Source organism: Electrophorus electricus, chromosome 2 (assembly GCF_013358815.1).
Source record: "Electrophorus electricus isolate fEleEle1 chromosome 2, fEleEle1.pri, whole genome shotgun sequence".
Taxonomy (NCBI): domain Eukaryota; kingdom Metazoa; phylum Chordata; class Actinopteri; order Gymnotiformes; family Gymnotidae; genus Electrophorus; species Electrophorus electricus.
In genome coordinates, this window is record NC_049536.1 from 26,287,126 (window position 1) to 26,307,125 (window position 20,000).

At 49.5% G+C, this 20,000-nt stretch overlaps 1 protein-coding gene across 2 annotated transcripts in view; it reads left to right on the plus strand.

Moving 5' to 3' along the window:
- LOC113581338 (receptor tyrosine-protein kinase erbB-4-like) overlaps positions 1-20,000 on the plus strand; it is a 237,036-nt gene that overhangs the window by 86,463 nt on the left and 130,573 nt on the right. For both annotated transcript variants that reach the window (XM_035520983.1, XM_035520991.1), the window contains exon 2: positions 19,698-19,849. In XM_035520983.1, coding sequence (XP_035376876.1) covers positions 19,698-19,849 — 152 coding nt within the window. The remainder of the gene's footprint in view (positions 1-19,697; positions 19,850-20,000) is intronic.

The window sequence follows — 20,000 nt, forward strand, 5'->3', positions numbered from 1 at the left end:
TGGCAGAAAAGTCTCTTTGTATTCTGGCGGTCTCCACACAGCTCCTGGAGATGAGCATGAAGAGCTGTGTGTGTGTGTGTGTGTGTGTGCGCGTGCGTGTGCGCGTGTGTGTGTGCGCGTGCGTGTGTGTGTGTGTGTGTGACTGAGAGACAGAGAAATGGCACTGCTACTGTTTGATTCTCACACTGTGGGCTGGAGCATAAATAAATAAACAGGCACGTACACAAACATGTGTAGTGTTCTGAGGAGATGAGACCGGCTCTTGAAGTCGTGCGTCTTTGCGTTTATCAGCAAACGCTCCTTGTAGGCCATCAGGCTCCAGAGGCAGGGAACGGCAGTTTAGGTTCTGAGGAAGAGGAAAAACTAAACTTTCAAACCTTTCAGAAGTATGTTGGCAGTGAAGGACAACATGCAGCTACACTGCTACATTAGTACATTAGGACATTAAGACATTAAGACATTAGGACATTAAGACATTAGGACATTATGACATTAAGACATTAGGACATTAGGACATTAATACATTAGGACATTAGGACATTAAGACATTAGGACATTAAGACATTAAGACATTAGGACATTTAGGCTGATATATTGAGGACAAGATCCCAACACAACTCCAGTGATTCTATTTAGTTTAAAATTTATAAAATATTTAATACAACGAATAAGCAAATGCGACTCGAGAAACTCTGTATACTGAATATACTGTATGTAAAACAAACAAAAATAATCCTCCATGTTTTATGTTCAGGATTTAACAGATTATTACTTTTGATGTGATCCAGTGATGTTTGTTTTGTCCAAAACTGAGTGTATACTTTTCTACTAAACAAAATTGATGACAGAGGATTTGAGCCATACACCGCTACTGCGCTCAAATCACCGTCTTCATTACAGTGAATACCTTGAACTTCACAGCAGGAGAGTCCCCCCTCCCCCATAGCTCTCAGGGGCTCATGGACTCACTCAAGCTCGGGGCGGACGAGCCAACGTGGGGCTGCGTTTGTTCGGGGGGATTTTTTCCGCCCTGTCATTTTCCGCTCATTTCCTTCAGTTTAATTCTTCCGTCGGATTAGTCACGCGGAGCCCTGACTCCATTACGCCCTTCTGTCAGGCGTCTCTGGAAGTGTGGGCGGGGAGCGTGTTGCGCTTGTACCCACGATGCTCTTCTGCGGCTCCTGACGTACCGGATTGGAGCAGCATCCCTGTTTGCGATGGGCATCCCAGGAAGGAATGATGCTTTGACGCTCCACTTCTCAGGCATGGGAGGGCTGCAATGAGAGAGAGAGAGAGAGAGAGAGAGAGAGAGAGAGAGAGAGAGAGAGAGAGAGAGAGAGAGAGAGAGAGAGAGAGAGAGAGAGAGAGAGAGAGAGAGAGAGAGAGAGAGAGAGAGAGAGAGAGAGAGAGAGAGAGAGAGAGAGAGAGAGAGAGCTTTACTTTCCTAATTTTTAAAGCAATTTCATTGTCATTTAGCTAATTAGTAATACATTAAAGTGTCACTCCACTTTGCTGGGCTCAATTAAATCCCCTGTCTGAGAGGTCAGAGGTCACAGCAAGACCGTGGGGTGAAAACAGGGTAACGTGCTACAATAAAAGGCATCAGCTAAGAGTGACACTCCCAGCTGGCCCACCGCACGTGTGTATGTGTGTGTGTGTGTGTGTGTGTGTGTGTGTGTGTGTGTGTGTGTATATATCATACATTTAGAAATCAGTATGTTTCTAACTACAGGAACTTTCGACTGATAAAAGGTAGTTCCATGAGAAAGACAAACTTTTGCTGATATTGTCAGTGGAAACATTCGCAGAGGGAGCGTCTGATGAGGGAAGCGTCTGATGACGGAACGCCTGATAAGGCACTGAGGTGTTTGATGGGCCTATTACGTGTCTGTCAACAGGCCTGAAGGTCCCACCCACTGACTGTCTGCTGAGTGCCCTGATCGTTGAATCCCCCAGGTGTCTGGGCAGAGGCACTGTCTTCAACATTGGAATGCCAGTCAGAATGAAGGGGTAGTCGAGGGGCGGGGCAAAGGCAGCCAAAATGAGGGGGTAGTCAAGGGGCAGGGCAAAGGTGGCCTGAATGAGGGGGTAGTCGAGGGGCGGGGCAAAAGCAGCCAGAATGAGGGGGTAGTCGAGGGGCGGGGCAAAAGCAGCCAGAATGAGGGGGTAGTCGAGGGGCGGGGCAAAGGCAGCCCTCAAACCCAAGGAGCTATGGAATCCATAGTTCAGTACACACGCACACACACACACAAAAAGCCTGACCTTTGTGATTTTAGGAGTGAGCATATGCCATTGTGCGAGTCCCACTGTGTTTTTGTGTTTAGACGTGTTTTCCATAAAGCCCAGCTGTCACGAGAAAGCCCCAATCTGCACAACAGACTGCCGAGGCTGATTCTTAGATGTGCGTGATAGACAGTTACACAAAGACACGTTTGGCGGGATTGTTTAGTGCCCGTTTTCATCCGTGGCATCCTGGGACGCTGCTGCCAGTTCTTCCCTTTCCTCTTCCCAGCCAGAGTAAAACCGCCAGTCTCGCTGCGGACAGGCGTCCGGAATTCGTTTATGCTAATCACTCTCCAGACGTCAGTTCAGAGCGAGCCTGGATCTCCGCAGGTGAGAGCAATCACACCGCCTCCCTTTATTAAATGCCACTCTGCTCTGTGCTCCCGCATTCCCGCTACCCCGCTGAGCTTCCGGGAGCTGCCGTGCCTGCGCGGGCTGAGCTCAGCCGGGGAAGGGCGGCTGGCAGGTACACCTAGCCGACTGGCTGCGATCTGTGCCAGAGCTCTGAGCTGTTAGCTCATTGCACTCCCGTCTGTGGGAATCTGGGGAGCAGGGGGGCACTGTGGGAAATGTAGTCTGCAGAAACCTGTTGTGGCTACGCATGGTCTCTGCATTAAAACCCATCTGATTATGAACAGGATCCAGTAGGACATTCAGTGCATAAGTTGTGTTCTCGTCTTCAGACGTGTAATCGATCATTTCACTGCAAGAGCAAGTCAGCCCTGCACCACGACACACACATGCAAACACACACACACACATAAATACACAAACACGCACACACAAACACACACACATGCCCACACTTTTGTGCGGGCGGGGTCATAGGCAGGTGTGCTTTATCTGAACAAGCGAGATCACAGTGCAGGGCTGTTATGCAATGCCCAAACTTCCCCTGCTGTGTTCAGCCCTTCCAGAGTTCAGACAGTACCCCAGGTAGCCTTTTCACATTACGTGTAAGTGTGTGTGTGTGTGTGTGTGTGTGTGTGTGTGTGTGTGTGTGTGTGTGCGTCTATATCTAGGAGAAACAGAGATGGAGCGAGAAGCAAAAAGATAGAAGGTGAACTGATGTGTTGCTCTCGTTCTGTGTAAAAGAGAGAGAGACCCAGCGCAGTTTGGTGTATATGTAGTGTCTGCTGGAGTCTGGAGACCTGGTTGAGGCTGAGGTCTGTCAGCAGGATGGTGGGTGGGTGTTCCATGCAGTTCTCCATATAACCAAAGCCCAGAGGTTTACAAACACATACACTCATACACACGCGGGCTCGAATACACACATACCAAACCACAGAGAACACAGTTTCGGCCAAGCTGTCAGTATTAAGAGGGGGGCTAGTTGGCTCCCAGGGTTCAGAAGGGAAACACACTCGACACCCGCTGTAAGGTCACCGCTCCACCCGGAAGGGACGCTGCACTCAGCAGGAATTTGACGATGATGTCATTAGAAGCGGCGTGAGGAAGCATGGGGGGTGTGCACGCGCTTTATTCTACAGACGAGCAGATGCAGCTCACCAAAGCGGGGACTGAGCTGCCAAATATTGCGCCTTTATTGTTTCTGGTGCTATCGTATTAATCATTAATCTTGTACACACATTCTGTCCTTTTGGTGAGATTTAGTGGACTGCAATAGAGGGTAACCAACAGTCTGGGATAATATTACTGCACTGTCTGAGACCAGGGAGATAGAGCCTGAAGTAATGAGATGGCACAGAGAGAGAGAGAGAGAGAGAGATAAAGAGAGTGAGAGAGATAGCAGGAGAAGCAGGTTAGCTTCCTATTTAACTGAACTCACATCAGAGATGCAGAGACAAGCCTCATCACAGCCAACACAATTTGCGCCCCCCCGCCCCCCTCTTTCAAATCTGTACAAACCTAAACCCGCTGATAAAGACGTCACAAGGACAACACAGATCTATTTATGCGGCATGGGGATGGGTCAGGCATACGTGTTCAGGATCTCCTGATGAGGAGCTGGCCTTATGCACAACCGCAGGAGGTCCTATCAGAGTGATGGGCAACATCTGTGCCCCAGGCGCCAGCGTGGCGTCCACCCGAGACTGCGATGGCCCCGCCGGACCCCTCCTCAGCTCATGCCCAAAATCCTAAAGCACTCATTCAGTGGAGGCGGGTGGGCTGGCGTCCCACCTGCCACTGCTGTTCCTCCCCCCTCTGAGGGAGAAGCACAGGTCCATGCTCTCTGGCTAATGGGCAGAATAAAGTGTCAGAACCAGTAAAGCAGCTACAGGGAGCGCAACTGTGCTCACTAAAGATTCTCTGTTTTTTCTCTCTCTCTCGCTCAGCCTTCCTCCATCCTCGTCTCTGTCAGAGTTTTGTCTTGATAGAGCAAGCCCCGCCCCTTTCTCTCTCTCTCTCTCTCTCTCTCTCTCTCTCTCTCTCTCTCTCTGGGTCTATTCATTACACTGTGCACCAGATGGACTGACTGGTAAGCCTGAGATTTATTCGTTGTGACTTGTTTTTCATTAGAGCCTAATTTGACGTCAGGAAGCATAACTGCTGAGAGCCAAGGGGTATATAACAATTACGGCATACACAGGTTACTTCCTTAGATGCTTTACTCAAGTGTGTGCGTGTGCGTACATGTGTGGTCGGAACAAGGAAAGTGCTCATCTGGTACCACTCTTGGCCAGTATGAAGAATTTGTAGTGAAAAAAATATTCTGAGCAATATTATCTTTTCTTTCTTTCTTTCTTTCTTTCTTTCTTTCTTTCTTTCTTTCTTTCTTTCAGTCATGTGCAAACAACTAAATCACAGTAAATATATTTGCCAGGTTAAAATTCTACGATGTCAAGGTCAAAGTCAAGGTCAAGTTTATTTCCATAGCGCGTTATACAACACAAGTTGTCACAAAGCAGCTTTACAAATGTACGCGTCCATATGCCTAATGATCCCTAATGAGATCCCTAAACGAGGGCGATGGAGGCAAGGAAAAGCTCCCCAGATGAGGATTAGGAAGAGACCTTGGGGGGATCAACTCAAGGCCCCCATTACATGAACAGTCCATAACAGTCCGTACAAGAGCCAACGATTAGCATGTGACTAAAAGAGAGAAGACTGAGAGTGACCCCTGAAGGCTCTCTGATCATCGTCCAGATCATCGGCACAACCCTGAATGGACACTTGGTGGCTGGACGACAGCATCAACATCCCAGATTAGCTCTACAACCAGGAGCTCCAAGCTTTGCCCCTTTATACGCAGAAGGCTCACTAAAACCTTGAGTAAATAAGAAAGTCTTAAGCCTAGATTTGAAAACTGGGAGTGTGTCTGAGTCTCGGATTGAAGCTTTAAGGTTGTTCCCTGACTGAAGGGCTTTATAGGAGAAGGCTCTAGCCTCGGCTGTAGTCTTACTAATTTTAGGGACTATGAGAAGCCCTGCATTTTAAGAGTGCTGTAGTAAAGGTGGGTTATGGTATGCAGTGAGAGGCCAGATCATTGAGTGCTTTATATGGCAACAGAAAAATGTTCAAATTGATCCAATATTTAACTGGGAGCCAGTGAAGAGCTAAAAGAATGGAAGGAATGTGGTCAGATTTTTTGGAATTTATTACGTTGTCTTGATAGGAACAGTTCCACCTTTATAAAGCCAACTATTCGAACCCACACGTGTGTCGTTGGCCTTGTAACCGGTGGGGGGTGGGGTCTCTGTTGGTCTGTTTGCAAGCCCCTTACGGGAGTAGAAGTGGGTTTAGCCTGTTCAACGCTGAGCTCCACAGACTGCTGCTCTGGTGTCATGCTCCATGTTTCTCTGGCCCGCACAGGGTCAGCACAGGGTCAGTGCACGTCTGCAGACTGGGTGATGATAATCTTCGGGGCATTAGCATCCCTTGTGATGCGCTGACAGGGGTCAAGCTGTCACCACGGGACACGCCGCAACCATATTATGTCCAGCTCACATTTTAATGATATGCTGCTTTGCTTATGTGGCAAAGGTTAATTGTTTTGTTGTTGTTGTTGTTTTAAAGAGAGAGAAATATTTAGTACATCTGAGAAACACAGCCAGCTCCCGAGACAGTGCTGGTGGCCCGCTGACGTGGTTGGGCCTGTTTCAGGGTCGCCGGCCCTTTAACGGTCGATAGCAGTGGCTTGTCCCTCTCAGCGAGAAGGGCAGTACGTAGTAGATCCGGAACAAGTGTGACATATGTTTGGAGTTTCTGCTTGTATCTCGGGCAGTGCATCAATCACTGAGAACCGACAATGTGTGTGGGTCCAAGGAGAGAGAGAGAGAAGAGCAAGGGAGAGACAGAGAGAATGAAAGAAAGAGAGAGAGAGAGAAGTACAGAGAGGTGGACGAGATGCAGAGAGAAAGACGAGAGAGGGAGAGAGAAAGAAGCAGAGAAAGAGGTAGAGAGAGGTAGAAGAGTGAGATGCAGATGAGAGGTAGCGAGAGGTAGAGAGAGAGAGAGAGGTAGAGTGAGAGGTAGAGAGAGAGAGAGGTAAAGTGAGAGGTAGAGAGAGAGAGGTAGAGTGAGAGGTAGAGAGAGAGAGAGGTAAAGTGAGAGGTAGAGTGAGAGGTAGAGAGAGAGAGAGGTTGAATGAGAGGAGAGAGAGAGGTAGAGTGAGAGGTAGAGAGAGAGGTAGAGAGAGGTAGAAGAGTGAGAGATGCAGATGAGAGGTAGATGAGAGGTAGAGAGAGGCAGATGAGAGAGGTAGAGAGAGAGGTAGAGAGAGAGAGGTAAAGTGAGAGGTAGAGAGAGGTAGAGAGAGGTAGAAGAGTGAGAGATGCAGATGAGAGGTAGATGAGAGAGGTAGAGAGAGGTAGATGAGAGAGGTAAAGTGAGAGGTAGAGAGAGAATATAATGGAAACATGTAGCAGATGGGTCCAGTGCCACAAATGGATGGTCTAATTTCCCATGGTTCCTGGTACATAGGTAATTTCCCATGGTTCCTGGTACACAGGTAATTTCCCATGGTTCCTGGTACACAGGTAGTTTATTGAAATGAAAAGGCCGACCTCCCCCTCAACAAACCAGTTAGCAATTCGGGGCTTCCACCAGCGCCGCCGTCCCACCAGGTGGGAGGGATGCAGGAAGGGAGCGGGAGAAAGAGGAGATTGGGAACACGGGAGGAGCAGGTGCAGAACTGTGCCGGGGAAATGCCCCACCCGCCGCTCCACTGCAGTTCGCTAAAACTCCCACCACTTCACAGCTCCATTCAGGAGCACCTCAAAGACACTGGTGCGGCAGCTTCGCTGATCTGAGATCAGCAGGGGAAATCTAAGATGAGCTAGCAGCGGCCGCGTGTGGAAGACGGGTACAGGGGCTATTACGGGGTGGGGGGGGGGTATCTTAATAAGCTGTCTGTGTGATGATCTTTCCTTGAATTGCCCTGCATAAACACGTGCCAAATTGCCTCGCAGAGAATGGGAAAGCCAAACCTAATACAAGAAAAAAAACAATGTTTAAGGAAACAATCACAAAAAATATATATAATTCCAATCTCACAGAAAACAATTACACAGCAGACGTTTATTTTATATATCCCCGAACTGCCTGACAAGAGTTTAATGAAGATATATGTGTTTGCCCTTTGTTACAGAGCACTAAATGTCCAGTGTGCTAACCAAACCCACTCCACCTAATTTCCCAGCACAACATCCTCAGCGACATGTGCAACAGGATCTATACGATCTCAGAGGAAATCTGACAACAATAAGGACCAAAATGTGATCCATGTTATAAATCGACTATATTCAAGATTGTGACCTCTTCCAAACTGACATTTGAACAAAATGCAGTGGGGAATCGTTGGGAACGTTACCCGGAAGATTTGTCTTTGCTTCCACTTTGCCTGAAAGCAGAGAGCAAGGCGCCATTTTAAACGCTTGCCTGTGTGTTTACTTTTTATTGACTCTTTCACCCCCCCCCCCCCCCCCCCCCCCATTGTCTGAGTGGCATGGGCCTCCTTCGGTAGGGGGGGTCCGCAGGCCCACCCAACACACGGGCAGGGTCCTCCCACCTGCACCTCGGCACGCCCCGTCATCCCCCAGGCCCTGGTGCACACAGGCGTCCGTCCTGACCCAAGATGAGGGTGCGCCTCGATTTTGAAGCTGTGCTTTAGGGTAACGGACGATTCTGTCTCGTGGTCCCACTCAGCGAAGGCAGAGAGAGTTACAGCATTGTAAGGACAAAGAAGCAATATTCAAATATGTATTATAAATATTTCTATATCCATTTAGCCCGTTGTTAGAGTAATTATCAATATGCCTTTTCTTTTTTATCCCATTCTCTGTGGACGTCCGTCAGCGGAGTCATTGTTAGTAAGTTATCTTCAGTCATCTGCTGTTCATCAATAGATTCCTTAAAAGCTTACAAACGTACCTCATTTATAAAAAAAAAAGTTGATGGTCAAGGCTACAAGGAGGAAATTATTCCTTCCAATTAATTCACAAGGCAAAGAAAGCAAGCATGTGGAAGTGTAGGAAGCGTCCAAGGAAGTTCCCGAACTCTTCCGACTATTGGCAGGACAACGAAATGACATCTCGAATGAACATTTAGCTCGTATCAGGTAGTCAGGTGAAGCGTTCACGCTACGTAATCCTATTCTATGTCTTCTTTAGGGATTCAGAATGGACTTACCACCTGCATGCTCTGTCATCATCTGCCCGTGGCTCAAACGTGCCAAGTGACAGGACCTGCAGTTGGTGTGTCGCCAAACTCAGCACAGGGCCCCGCGTTAGGCCTAGTCTACATGGCAGGCCATACGAGGACGCTTCACAACTTCCGTTGTGCACGAGGGCCTTGTTCACGCGGTACAAACATTTGTTCTGTGAGCGGTACCGGCATTACGTTTAACATACATGCTTCGGAGGTGCTTTCGAGTGGCAGGTACATGACAGCTGTATTTGTGTGTTTTGTCTCTAAGCGGTTTTGAATCCGCAGGCATGTTGTCATCGCCTCTGGGGATCGGGTATAATACCCTGCAAATGCAACCTCACAATCTTCATCAAGTTGCCAACTCTCCTGCCTAATTTATATATTATATTACAATTGGAATTTGTTCTCTCCTTTAATAAGAGTATAGATTACGGCCTCGGCCCAATTCCGGTGCGTATCCTTCCGTGATTGCATCGGCTGTGTGTTTGTATATCCTTTTAAATGTCAGCGGCGGACTATTTACAGTTCTCTGTTCGGCATTAAAACAAATTATAATCGATCCGCCGCGTCGCGGAACAGCCTGGGCATTCACAAATTAAACCGCCAGCCGGGGAAATGAGCGACTCCTCGGCAGAGCTCGGAATAACCGCCGCGGTGACATGTCGAGGCACGCGTGCGTGTGTGAGCCTAATATTCGCCGTCATTGCGTCGTTGCGTCGCTGCCCGTTTCCGCCGGTGAAGGCGGCGAGGGACGCGCGCAATCACTTGTTCATTAAGGTGCCTGTGGAGCCCTCCGCCGATCTACCGCGGTGTCTCTCGTACGTATTAAAGCAGCGCCGAGCGGGCCTTTAGCGGGCCCCGCCATGTCGAACAGAATATATTAGCCTGCTTTGTGGCGGAGTAGCAAATGGTAACCTGCCGATTTGGGGGAGCTCTAACTGCACTAATCTAAACATTGGTTTGGGGAAAATATCTCATATGCCTAAATATGCTGGAAATAACAGATAAAAAGGTCCTAATTATTATTTATTTCTCTCACATTTGGGGGAATATATGTGTGTATATATATTGCACAAAGGGTTAGACAGGAATTAATAATAATTTCAGTGTGTGCATGTTTCACCCTTTCAGTGGGTTTTCTCCACACAGGGACCTTCTACTAGTCCTGGGGTTGTAGTTTGCAGTATTTGTGCCTAAGGTCGCCAGCGGGACAGCCGTGGTGTCAACCTTTCACGTTCATCCTATTTTTCCTACTTTCTGTCCCTGGAATTTTCTTCTCATATTCCTTTCTGTTTGGACGTTCCCGTTGTTTGGGACTGCCACCTCATCACTGCTGTTCTGCATCTTGTGTGCTATCACAGATGTTGGGTTATTTCGGTACCACTGGTTCACTTGTCTGGTTCTGGGAATGTTGCCTCCTCTCAGCTTTACTGTCCTGTCCCTGTAAAGTAGTGGTTATGACAACTGACCTTTGATCCCAGGATCAGGTGAATTCCTTGACTTCATTCGAACCAAATATATGTATATGATATTCCCCCCCCAAAATATGTGAGAGTACAGCAGGTGTGTGGGTGTGTGTTTTTGTCTGTGTCACAAGGCATCGTGGGTTACTGTAAGGGTGTAAGGAGACACACAGAGTTATAAACTGTCATTATTCATACGGCGACGAACTTGGTGTTGGGGGTGGATGGTGGCAGCGGAGAAAATATGAGAAATGGAGGCGCGTCTGGAAAATGGGGAATTTTTCAGAGCGTGGGAGGAGGAAGAGGGTAACTTCAGAGAGAGAAAGAAAAGGAGAGAAGGAACGGGTACGGGCTAGGCCCCGATGTGCCGAGTAAGATGGACGAGGGGGGAGTTTGCGGAGACGCAGAGGCCGTCAGGACAGCTGTGTGGCGAGGGATCGCTGACACTGCTCCCGCTGGTCCTGCTTTAAGCACAGTGGTGCTAACTCAAATGCTCCCTGTTGCATGGTGGCATTGGGGGAAAACTACACGTACGTGGCTTGCTCCAGCTCTCTGGATCACCACCGAGGTCGCTAGGAAATGGGTGGGCGTGTACAGCCAGCGCGTTTCCTGCGCGGTTTGTTACCTGGCCCGAGCTCGTGCCGTTCATCCTAACCTCGTTGCACCCGCGTGGTTTGAGAGGCTTGTTTCAGCACTCCCTGCCTCCTCTGTGCACAGGTGCCCTTCACCTGAATCGCCCCCACAAGTGCAGCTCCGCCTCCAGCCCCACCCCCTCCCCGCCCTCGGTTCCTCTCAGCTGAGGAATCTCTCTCTCTCTCTCTCTCTCTCTCTCTCTCTCTCTCTCTCTCTCTCTGACTCTCTGCTGTGTGGGCTTAGGCAATTCTGGAGGAAAAATTAGCCAAAGAGGTCCATCCCTCCTGCTGGAGCAGAGTGGGCGGGGCCAACAGGGAATTGATGGCACCTGTTTGCGATGAGATTAAGATTCATAGGGGAAGGTTGAGAGGGAAGAGGTGTTGGGGAGCACAGAGAGCTCGTGGGCTTGCAGCATGAAGGATACGCCATATGAAAGACCACACACACACACACACAGACTGTAATTAATGACAGGGACTCTGTTACTGGAAATGTGCTGTAAAAGCTTATCAGGAAAAGTTTTAGTTACACATCGACAAGCCTGAGCAGAGAGAACAGACGTAGAGAGATGCTACACTCAGAGAGAGAGAGAGAGAGAGAGAAGGAGTGTAATAGCTCTGAGCATGAGAAGAGAATCGAAGAAGCTACAGAAGGAAAACGAGAGGCTTTGTAATCAGTTCTCCATCTATGGCCTGCAGTGTGTTTAATGCCTGTGCGTTTACTCCGTCTCTTGTTGTCAACACCCCGATGACCTTGATGACCTTGAGCAAAAGAAGCGGGAAGACTACAGTACAGTAGCTACCTCAGGTTTGATGAAGAGTGCGATTACAGCATATGGGCGCCTGTGTGTGGACAGTGCAGAGTGTAAACTCTATATATTTTCTTATTTATTTATTTTTTCCAATTACCACATGACATGGATTTATGACCATGCACCGGGGGGGGTTGTGCTTTTGGCCTCCGTGGATGATGGGGATGAAGTGCGCCGTGTCAGCATGCGGGCAGGTTCCCGCACTGCCGTTGGAGGTACAGCGGGGTGTGCTGAGCCTCTGCTGTCCTCACAGCCTGCGCGACGCTCCAAGCATTCTTCTGGAGGCTCCGGGCAGGCGCTCCTATAGAGGAGCTCTGTCCCTTCTCCTCGTCCTCCTCCTCCTCCTCATCCGTCTCCTCTGACCAGCTGGCTGGTTTTAGCACAAGAGGACGAGATCTCCCAGTTGCCTGAAGTGGGAGCGCCGTAGGGCTCTAAGCCCGCCCACTGCCCCAGAGAGTGGGCTTACCCTGCCAAACGGATCAAGTCAGCTAATCCTCCCCCGAATCCCCCCTCCCCCTCGGAGCTTGCCGTGGAGGGGCATAGCAGGGGTGGGCGTCACGTACCGTTGCTGATTCCGAGCTCCTGGCTAGTGCGCCATGGCCGCGATTTGAGATACGGGCTGGGGAGTCTTGACGCGAGAGCTCATGGCCCGTTGCGATTGGTTGGTGCCTTGACGTCGCCGGAACGCACGAGTGTGCAGGAGCGTTTCATCCTCCCTGTGTTTGTGAACTTCCTACAGAGGTCCGATTGGCTAGTGGCTAATAAAATGACCACATGCAGAGTCTGTTGTAACAAGGAATACTTTCCTGGAAAGACCGGGGCCTGTAAGTTTCATCCCAGTCTTCCCTTGTCCCGCACTGACTGGGTTCCCCGAGGGGTCCATGATGTTTGCCACTATGGTGAATGATTCAGTGCGCACGCGTGAGCCCATCTAGGGTGAGCCCAATGCGTGTGTGTTCAGTTGTTCTGCACTTGCCTCCGGTGCACCGTAGCTCCAGATGGCAAGCCCTGACACGTGCTGATGCGTCTTTTTGCCTTCACGGTCGTCGTGTGCGGCACACGGGCGTCCGTGCGCACGTGTCGTGTTCAGAAACCAGCCGCACGGGCTGCAGTAGAAATGATCTCCAGTAAAGCGGAAGGGAAAGCTGTGCATGAAGGAACGCACATGTCAGCTACTTCTGGACTGGCCTACAGTAGCTTAGCCATCAGCTACGTTATTACACTGCAGTAGTAAGATGAATTTTCCCACTTTTTCTGTGCTTATGTTCGCAATAGAAATCTCTCTCTCTCTCTCTCTCTCTCGCTCTCTCTCTCTTCCTCTTCCTCTCCTGTCACATAATGACACATGATAATGCAAAGTAATTTCAATGACACCTTTTATTGACATAGAGTACCTGAAAAAAAATCCGAAATGTCATGTCTAATTATTGAAAGTAGAAGGGGCCTCTGTTTTCCCAACATAATAGTAGGAGAAGGATTTAGCAGCCTAAACGCAGGCAGACTCTCTACTTCCCATCTCCCCTCTTGTCCATCTGTAAATTTGTCCCAGGTCTTCTAAGATGAACCCAAGAATCATTCCCTTCAGGTTCCTTTAAGTAGTTTCATGGCGATCTTTTTTTTTCCCGGAACATTCTTGCCCTAGGCAGAGAGGTGTGTTTGTGGTCTGGGATTGAGGCATCGTGGGATGATGGGTAATGTTAGGATCTCGGTATGTGTGACCATCACATATCATTAACCATCGCATATTTAAAGTTCTATACAAATAAACTTGCCTTAGCTTGTGTGTGTCCCCAGCACATCCACAGACACTCGTAGTCCAACGTCAGCCGCGTAGCCATAGGCCGACGAACTCAAAGTGAAGCCCAAATGCTCTCATCTCCTCCGACCATGACAAACGGCGAAAGCTGGCCGGCGCTGGTGACCAGCTGACCTAAGCATATGTTTGCCTGTATGTCTGCACCAACATCCTCCGCCATATGGACCATGCTTGGCGTTGGCGGTGGTGGCGGAGAGAGGGGAGGGATTTCAGAGGACATGGCGCTCGCGCCATAGCATCACCGTCCATGGTGTAATCTGTTATTATTACTGTTAATTTCCTGTGCAGAGGACTGTAAATCACTGGAGATGTTCCGGCAATCTGGGCACACTTGTTCTGGCGAGCATTTGAAACAAATACCACTGGGTCGGTGTTCCTGGAACGTTCCTTTCTCGTTTCTTTTAGGCACTCCAACTCTCTAAACGTCTGGCTGGTTGTCCTGCTCGCATGCTGTTTACTTGAGGAACTGACATTTCAGGACTTTATTTAAATGGGAGAGTCACTAGCTATTAGCGTGACCTTTTCCGCTGTCACTACCGAAGCAGGAAACTTCCATCTCCACGGTCCAGGTTCATTGGCTCTATCTCTCACTGTCTCTCTTCCTCTCTCCCTCTTTCGCTCCTTAAAGGAGCAGGGCGGGCGTACTCCGTGCTAAGGTATGTGGGACATACGGGGCACTAGGCTCTAGATCTCTAGATCCCAGAGCTGTCCCCTACTGTCCTGGTGATGATGCAACACTTCATTTGCTCACGTCAGCCTTGACCAACACAGACCAGGAATAGGGGCTGGAATTAGAGGATAACAGCACAGTGGGGTGTGTGGGGTGTGAGAGGAGCTTCTCGGATCAAACTGACACAGCCGACAGTGATGCGAATTCGGGAGCCTTTTTCTATGTGCTCACACCAAGAAGAAAAAGTGCTCCGCTCAGCCAACGGAAAACCGACTATGTCGGACAGGCGTTTTCCCATCTCACGCGGTATCCCGAGCATTCCCCATGGGATGATAAATCGCTGTTTGCTGTAGCTCCCAGAACCTAAAACGATTTCAGAAAAAAAAAAACCTGTATTATACCTCAGATACAATTCACATTTCCATCTGTGAGTTTAGCGCAGACGGAGGCCTTTTAGGCTAGCATGCTGAAGTGTCCCCATGACGTTCCTCTGGGTCTCTCCTCTGCTTTGCATTTTTATCACCCAGCGCCTCCGAGTTAAGGATGAGTTTCAGAATTCTAATGCTCGTTCGCTGCTGAAGAGACACAACAGCCAAAACCGGAATCAACGCTGATGTTTTGTAGCCGCTGTAATCCCACGTCGGCAGAGTTACCGGCGTGCCCATTGGCTTTGTCCGGGGCTTCGTCGGGATGCTTTGTCCTGACGGAGAAACGCAGGATTGTGCAGAGAAAATCTCCTTTCCATTAATGAAGTGATTAATGCTTTAATGTGTATGGAAAGCTCCTCTTTGTCTTATAAGAGATCTCTCTCTCTCTCTCTCTCTCTCTCTCTCTCTCTCTCTCTCTCTCTCTCTCTCTCTGCTTTTTCCCTTTCTTTCCTTCTTTTTACCTGAGGCTCATAAACTTCTCATTAATTAAATGTAATAAAAAAAAATTCTGATTCATTGCCTCAATCTACCATTTCTGAAATGAAATACCTCAAGAACAAAAATTAAAAATAAATTCAAGCCCCCAGCACATGCGGGGCAAAATAAAGCAGCCTGAATGAAGCCATCTGCGCCTCTCGTCTGTGTGGCTGGCGGAGGACGTGCGCGGGCCGTCGCCAGGGAGATGGTTCTTCACCCTTCTGTGGCGTTTCCGCCTGTTTGGGTCAGAAACCCGACGCAGGCCCAGTGCTCGCGTTTGGGGAGGTAGCCGCTTGCAGCTAACGCTTGAACGCCACACTTGGGGCAGACGGTGACCGTATGCCCCGTTGTGCTGGTGTGTTGGCTTGTGTGTCCTGTGCAAAAAGAGTACTACAGTACAGACAGTCAGTTCAGGCCGTAGTGAAAGTATAGGATGTTTAGGCAAAGTACTAGGTAATGTAACTGGAAAATGGAAGTCCCACCTTCTGAAATGTACTTGGCATGAAATATTAAAATACTTGTGCTAACAGTTGCAGGGAAACTTGCAGTGAAAGAATCAATGTAGTTTCTTTACATTTGTGGGTGAATTTACTGGTTACACTGTAATCAGTGACTGTATGTTTCTAACTGACTCGGCTCATTGTAATATTCTGATTTTTGTAATAACCTCACGTGTGATCAACATACATTCATGAAAAAATGCACAAACCAGTAATGCATCACCTGTTCATGATTAGAGCAATGAGGGGAAATGTGTGAGAGGCACAACCATGACTGCCGCACATGTGAGATGAGAGAGGAGGCAGTAGTGGCAACAGTGAGGAGGGTGATGACGGTGAGGATGGTGATGACGGTGGCAACAGTGATGATGGTGATGATGGTGGCAACAGTGATGATGGTGATGATGGTGGCAACAGTGAGGAGGGTGATGACGGTGACAACAGTGAGGAGGGTGATGACGGTGAGGATGGTGATGACGGTGGCAACAGTGATGATGGTGATGATGGTGGCAACAGTGATGATGGTGATGATGGTGGCAACAGTGAGGAGGGTGATGACGGTGACAACAGTGAGGAGGGTGAGGATGGTGATGACGGTGGCAACAGTGAGGAGGGTGATGACGGTGGCAACAGTGATGAGGGTGAGGATGGTGATGACGGTGGCAACAGTGAGGATGGTGATGACGGTGACAACAGTGAGGAGGGTGATGACGGTGAGGATGGTGATGACGGTGACAACAGTGAGGATGGTGATGACGGTGACAACAGTGAGGAGGGTGATGACGGTGGCAACAGTGATGAGGGTGAGGATGGTGATGACGGTGGCAACAGTGAGGAGGGTGATGACGGTGGCAACAGTGATGAGGGTGAGGATGGTGATGACGGTGGCAACAGTGAGGAGGGTGATGACGGTGATGACAGTGACAACAGTGAGGAGGGTGATGACGGTGGCAACAGTGATGAGGGTGAGGATGGTGATGACGGTGGCAACAGTGATGAGGGTGAGGATGGTGATGACGGTGGCAACAGTGAGGAGGATGGTGATGATGGTGAGGAGGGTGATGACAGTGGCAACAGTGATGAGGATGTGATGATGGTGAGGATGGTGATGACAGTGGAAACAGTGATGAGGATGGTGATGATGGTGAGGATGGTGATGACAGTGACGACAGTGATGAGGATGGTGATGATGGTGAGGATGGTGAGGATGGTGATGACAGTGGAAACAGTGATGAGGATGGTGATGACGGTGAGGATGGTGATAATGGTGATATGGCGGTGATGAGATGGCAACAATCGTGAGAGTGATGATGGTGATGACAGTGGCAACAGTGATGACAGTGACGTGTGCATGGGGTGTGACAACCATGAAGTCCAATCTGACAGCTCTCATTTAGGCCTCAAGACTACGTGTTAGTTACATATGAAAAGTGAAAGTGGTTCAAATCAGATTTGAAAATATCACAGTACTGGTGTCACTGTGTAGATTTGGTTCTACCAATGCCATATTCCTCCTGACACACACGCTAGCCTGGCGCGTGTCGAAAACCTACTGCTGTCACGGTTTTTCAGTCCTTAAATGTATAGTGAGACTAGGGTGAACTCGATCTTCTGTCACCTTTGTAGCACAAATATATATATATATATAAATTTAAAAACTGGCCAATTTTTAAACACGCTGTCATTGTTTTCATGCATTTTCAAATATGTCTTTAAAAAACAAGACAACAAAACTCCGCAGAATAACTGTAAAGCAAAGAAAACGCCTCGTCACAGCGGATAGAAACGGCTTGCATAAGCGATATTCCCGGTAACTTCAGCACCTACGGTAACGCGCGTGGCAACAATCGCGAAATCGGTAATTAGTCCGCAGTTGCTACCTGCGAGCGCAGAGAGCGAACTCGCGCTCCAGTGCAATAGCGGGTGTCGCAGTAATGAGGAGACGCCTGAAGACTTCCTCACTGTACCGTCTCTCCACAGTGCAAGTTTGGGGGGAAAAAGCTCAAATGAAGTTGGTTGTCTCTGGTTAAAGCACTTCAGCGAAAAGCAGACGCCCGTCCAAGCTGCGCCGGGACTGGCATGGCCAGCAGGAGAGGAAACGCGCGCGGCACAAAAGCCGGCCCACGCTGATAACCGCGCTTTGCTCTTTTTCTTTATAGCGGTTGTTAAATTATTGAGTCAAAGAATGAGTTTTATTATTGGATAAAAGAGTTTTTGTGGCATACGTTATTCTGTCCAACAAGCTGACGTTTACGAGTGCGCGTGGGCGGTGGAAATGTAAAAAAAAAAAAAAATAATAATATTTTTTTTTTAAAAAAAGGGTGAACAAAAGCGTCAAAGCGTAGCTCGTTGTCATGGCAACGGCGGTGAAAAACGGGGCCTTCATCGGCGGCAGCGCTAGTATAAAGGCCCTCCACAATTCCTGTGTAATATCAGCGCCGGAGCCTCCGGGGTGTCATCACCGAAGCGTCACGCTAATGCACGCCTTGGTCGCACCCGCGCTGTGTGGAGGTTTAAGACTCCGCCGTGGCGGCCCGTAATCTGATCAGGGGTCAGGGGCTGTGTCTGCAACAGCTTCCGGTTCTGTTTCCAAAGAGACGCGTCCCTTCAGGCAAGGCTCTTTTGCCGTTTCTGATCTTTTTTTTTTTTTTTTTTTTTAATTGATTCTCCCACTTTGCTGAATAATGAAAATCCTGGGTCCGGGACGGAAGCCGCCGTGAGTTTCTTCGGAGTTATTGGAGCTCTTTCTCTTCAGGGAGAGGGAGTGACGGAGAAAGAGAGGACGAAATGTTCCAGAAAGGGGTGAAGTGAGAGAACAGAGGGAAGCAGAGAGAGTGAGGGATGAAGCGAGAGAGACACAGAGGGAGAGAGAGAGAGAGCACTGCTGGCATAAACAAACACTCACTTGGAGGGAAACAGCCGACGTGTTGCCGGGATGACGTTCCACGGACGGCTACAGCATGGCGTGCCATGGGTCAGTAGGGGATGGGTGTCAGCACTGGCACCCTGCCAATGTCCGCAGCGTCTGTAGGGGTCCCCTCACCGCTCCGAGGCCGTCTCGGACCACGACCGGCGCCGAGTCCCTCTCAAAGATCGGAGGACTGCAGCGACGTTTCACCGTGATGCAACAGGAACAGCGTCATGACTGACATTATGTGCCCGCTGACATGCTCACAAACAGGCGCACCAGCTAGGCTGGTGTTTGGCAGTGCCAGGGATTCTTAACCAATGTGAGCTTTTACTGCCATGTCTCATTTACAGGGACCCTCTGTCTCTCTCGCTCTCTCTCTCTTTCTGTTCCTGAGCTGAGCTAGTGTTAGCAGGCATAGCTGGCTGCCCTAGGCTGTTATGACAACAGCTCATTGGGGCATGAGACAGTGTGCATGCGTGTGTGTGTGTTTGTGTTTGTCTGTGTACATATATGCATACGTATGTGTGCGTATGTATAAGTGTATGTACGGGCGTGTGTGTGTGTGTGTGTGTGTGTGTGCATGCGTGTACGTAAGGAGTGTCCTATGCGGCTGGCCGGCTCCCGTTGGATGGTGGCAGCAGATACTGCAGATGGCACATGTCTTTAAGTGCCACAAAGTGTTTGATGGGTGGAAATAGCTGTTTAATTACCAGCCAGGATGGCTCCCTGGATGTGGGCCTGTAGGGTGAACTCGCCTTCAAAATGTATGCAAACACTTGAGAGAATAGCGCCCCCTGTGTCGGAGTCTGCGCACTTTTGAACTGCGCCTCCCTATCTACAGTGACTTTTTTCTCTCAGCATGTATTCCCTTTCTCCCTCTCTCTCTCTCTCTCTCTCTCTCTCTCTCTTTCTCCCTCTCATTCTCTCTCTCATTCTCTCTCTCTCTCTCAACCGTCTCTTTCCTCGGGTTTCCAGTCGAATTAAATTCCGTTTCCGGTTGAGAAACCTCACAGACTATTTCTGCGCGACAGCTCTCTCGTGATCAGTCACCTTCCTCCTCTTCCTCCTCTTCCTCCTCCCCTCCTCCCCTCTGCAGTGTGCACGGGTACAGAGAACAAGCTGAGCACCCTGTCAGACCTGGAGCAGCAGTACCGCACCCTGCGCAAGTACTACGAGAGCTGCGAGGTGGTGATGGGCAACCTGGAGATCACCAGCATCGACCGCAGCCGTGACCTCTCCTTCCTCCGGGTAGGCACTCCGTCCCGCCGTCCGCCTCCCCGCCCGCGCCCGCAGGGCTCCTCCCGGTCCCGGTCCCGCGTCCGCGGCGGTAGTCCTGTTCGCCAAGCAGCAGGCGCGGAAGGGTTGACGAGACGCGGAGAGAAGCGTATCCACGGCAGTC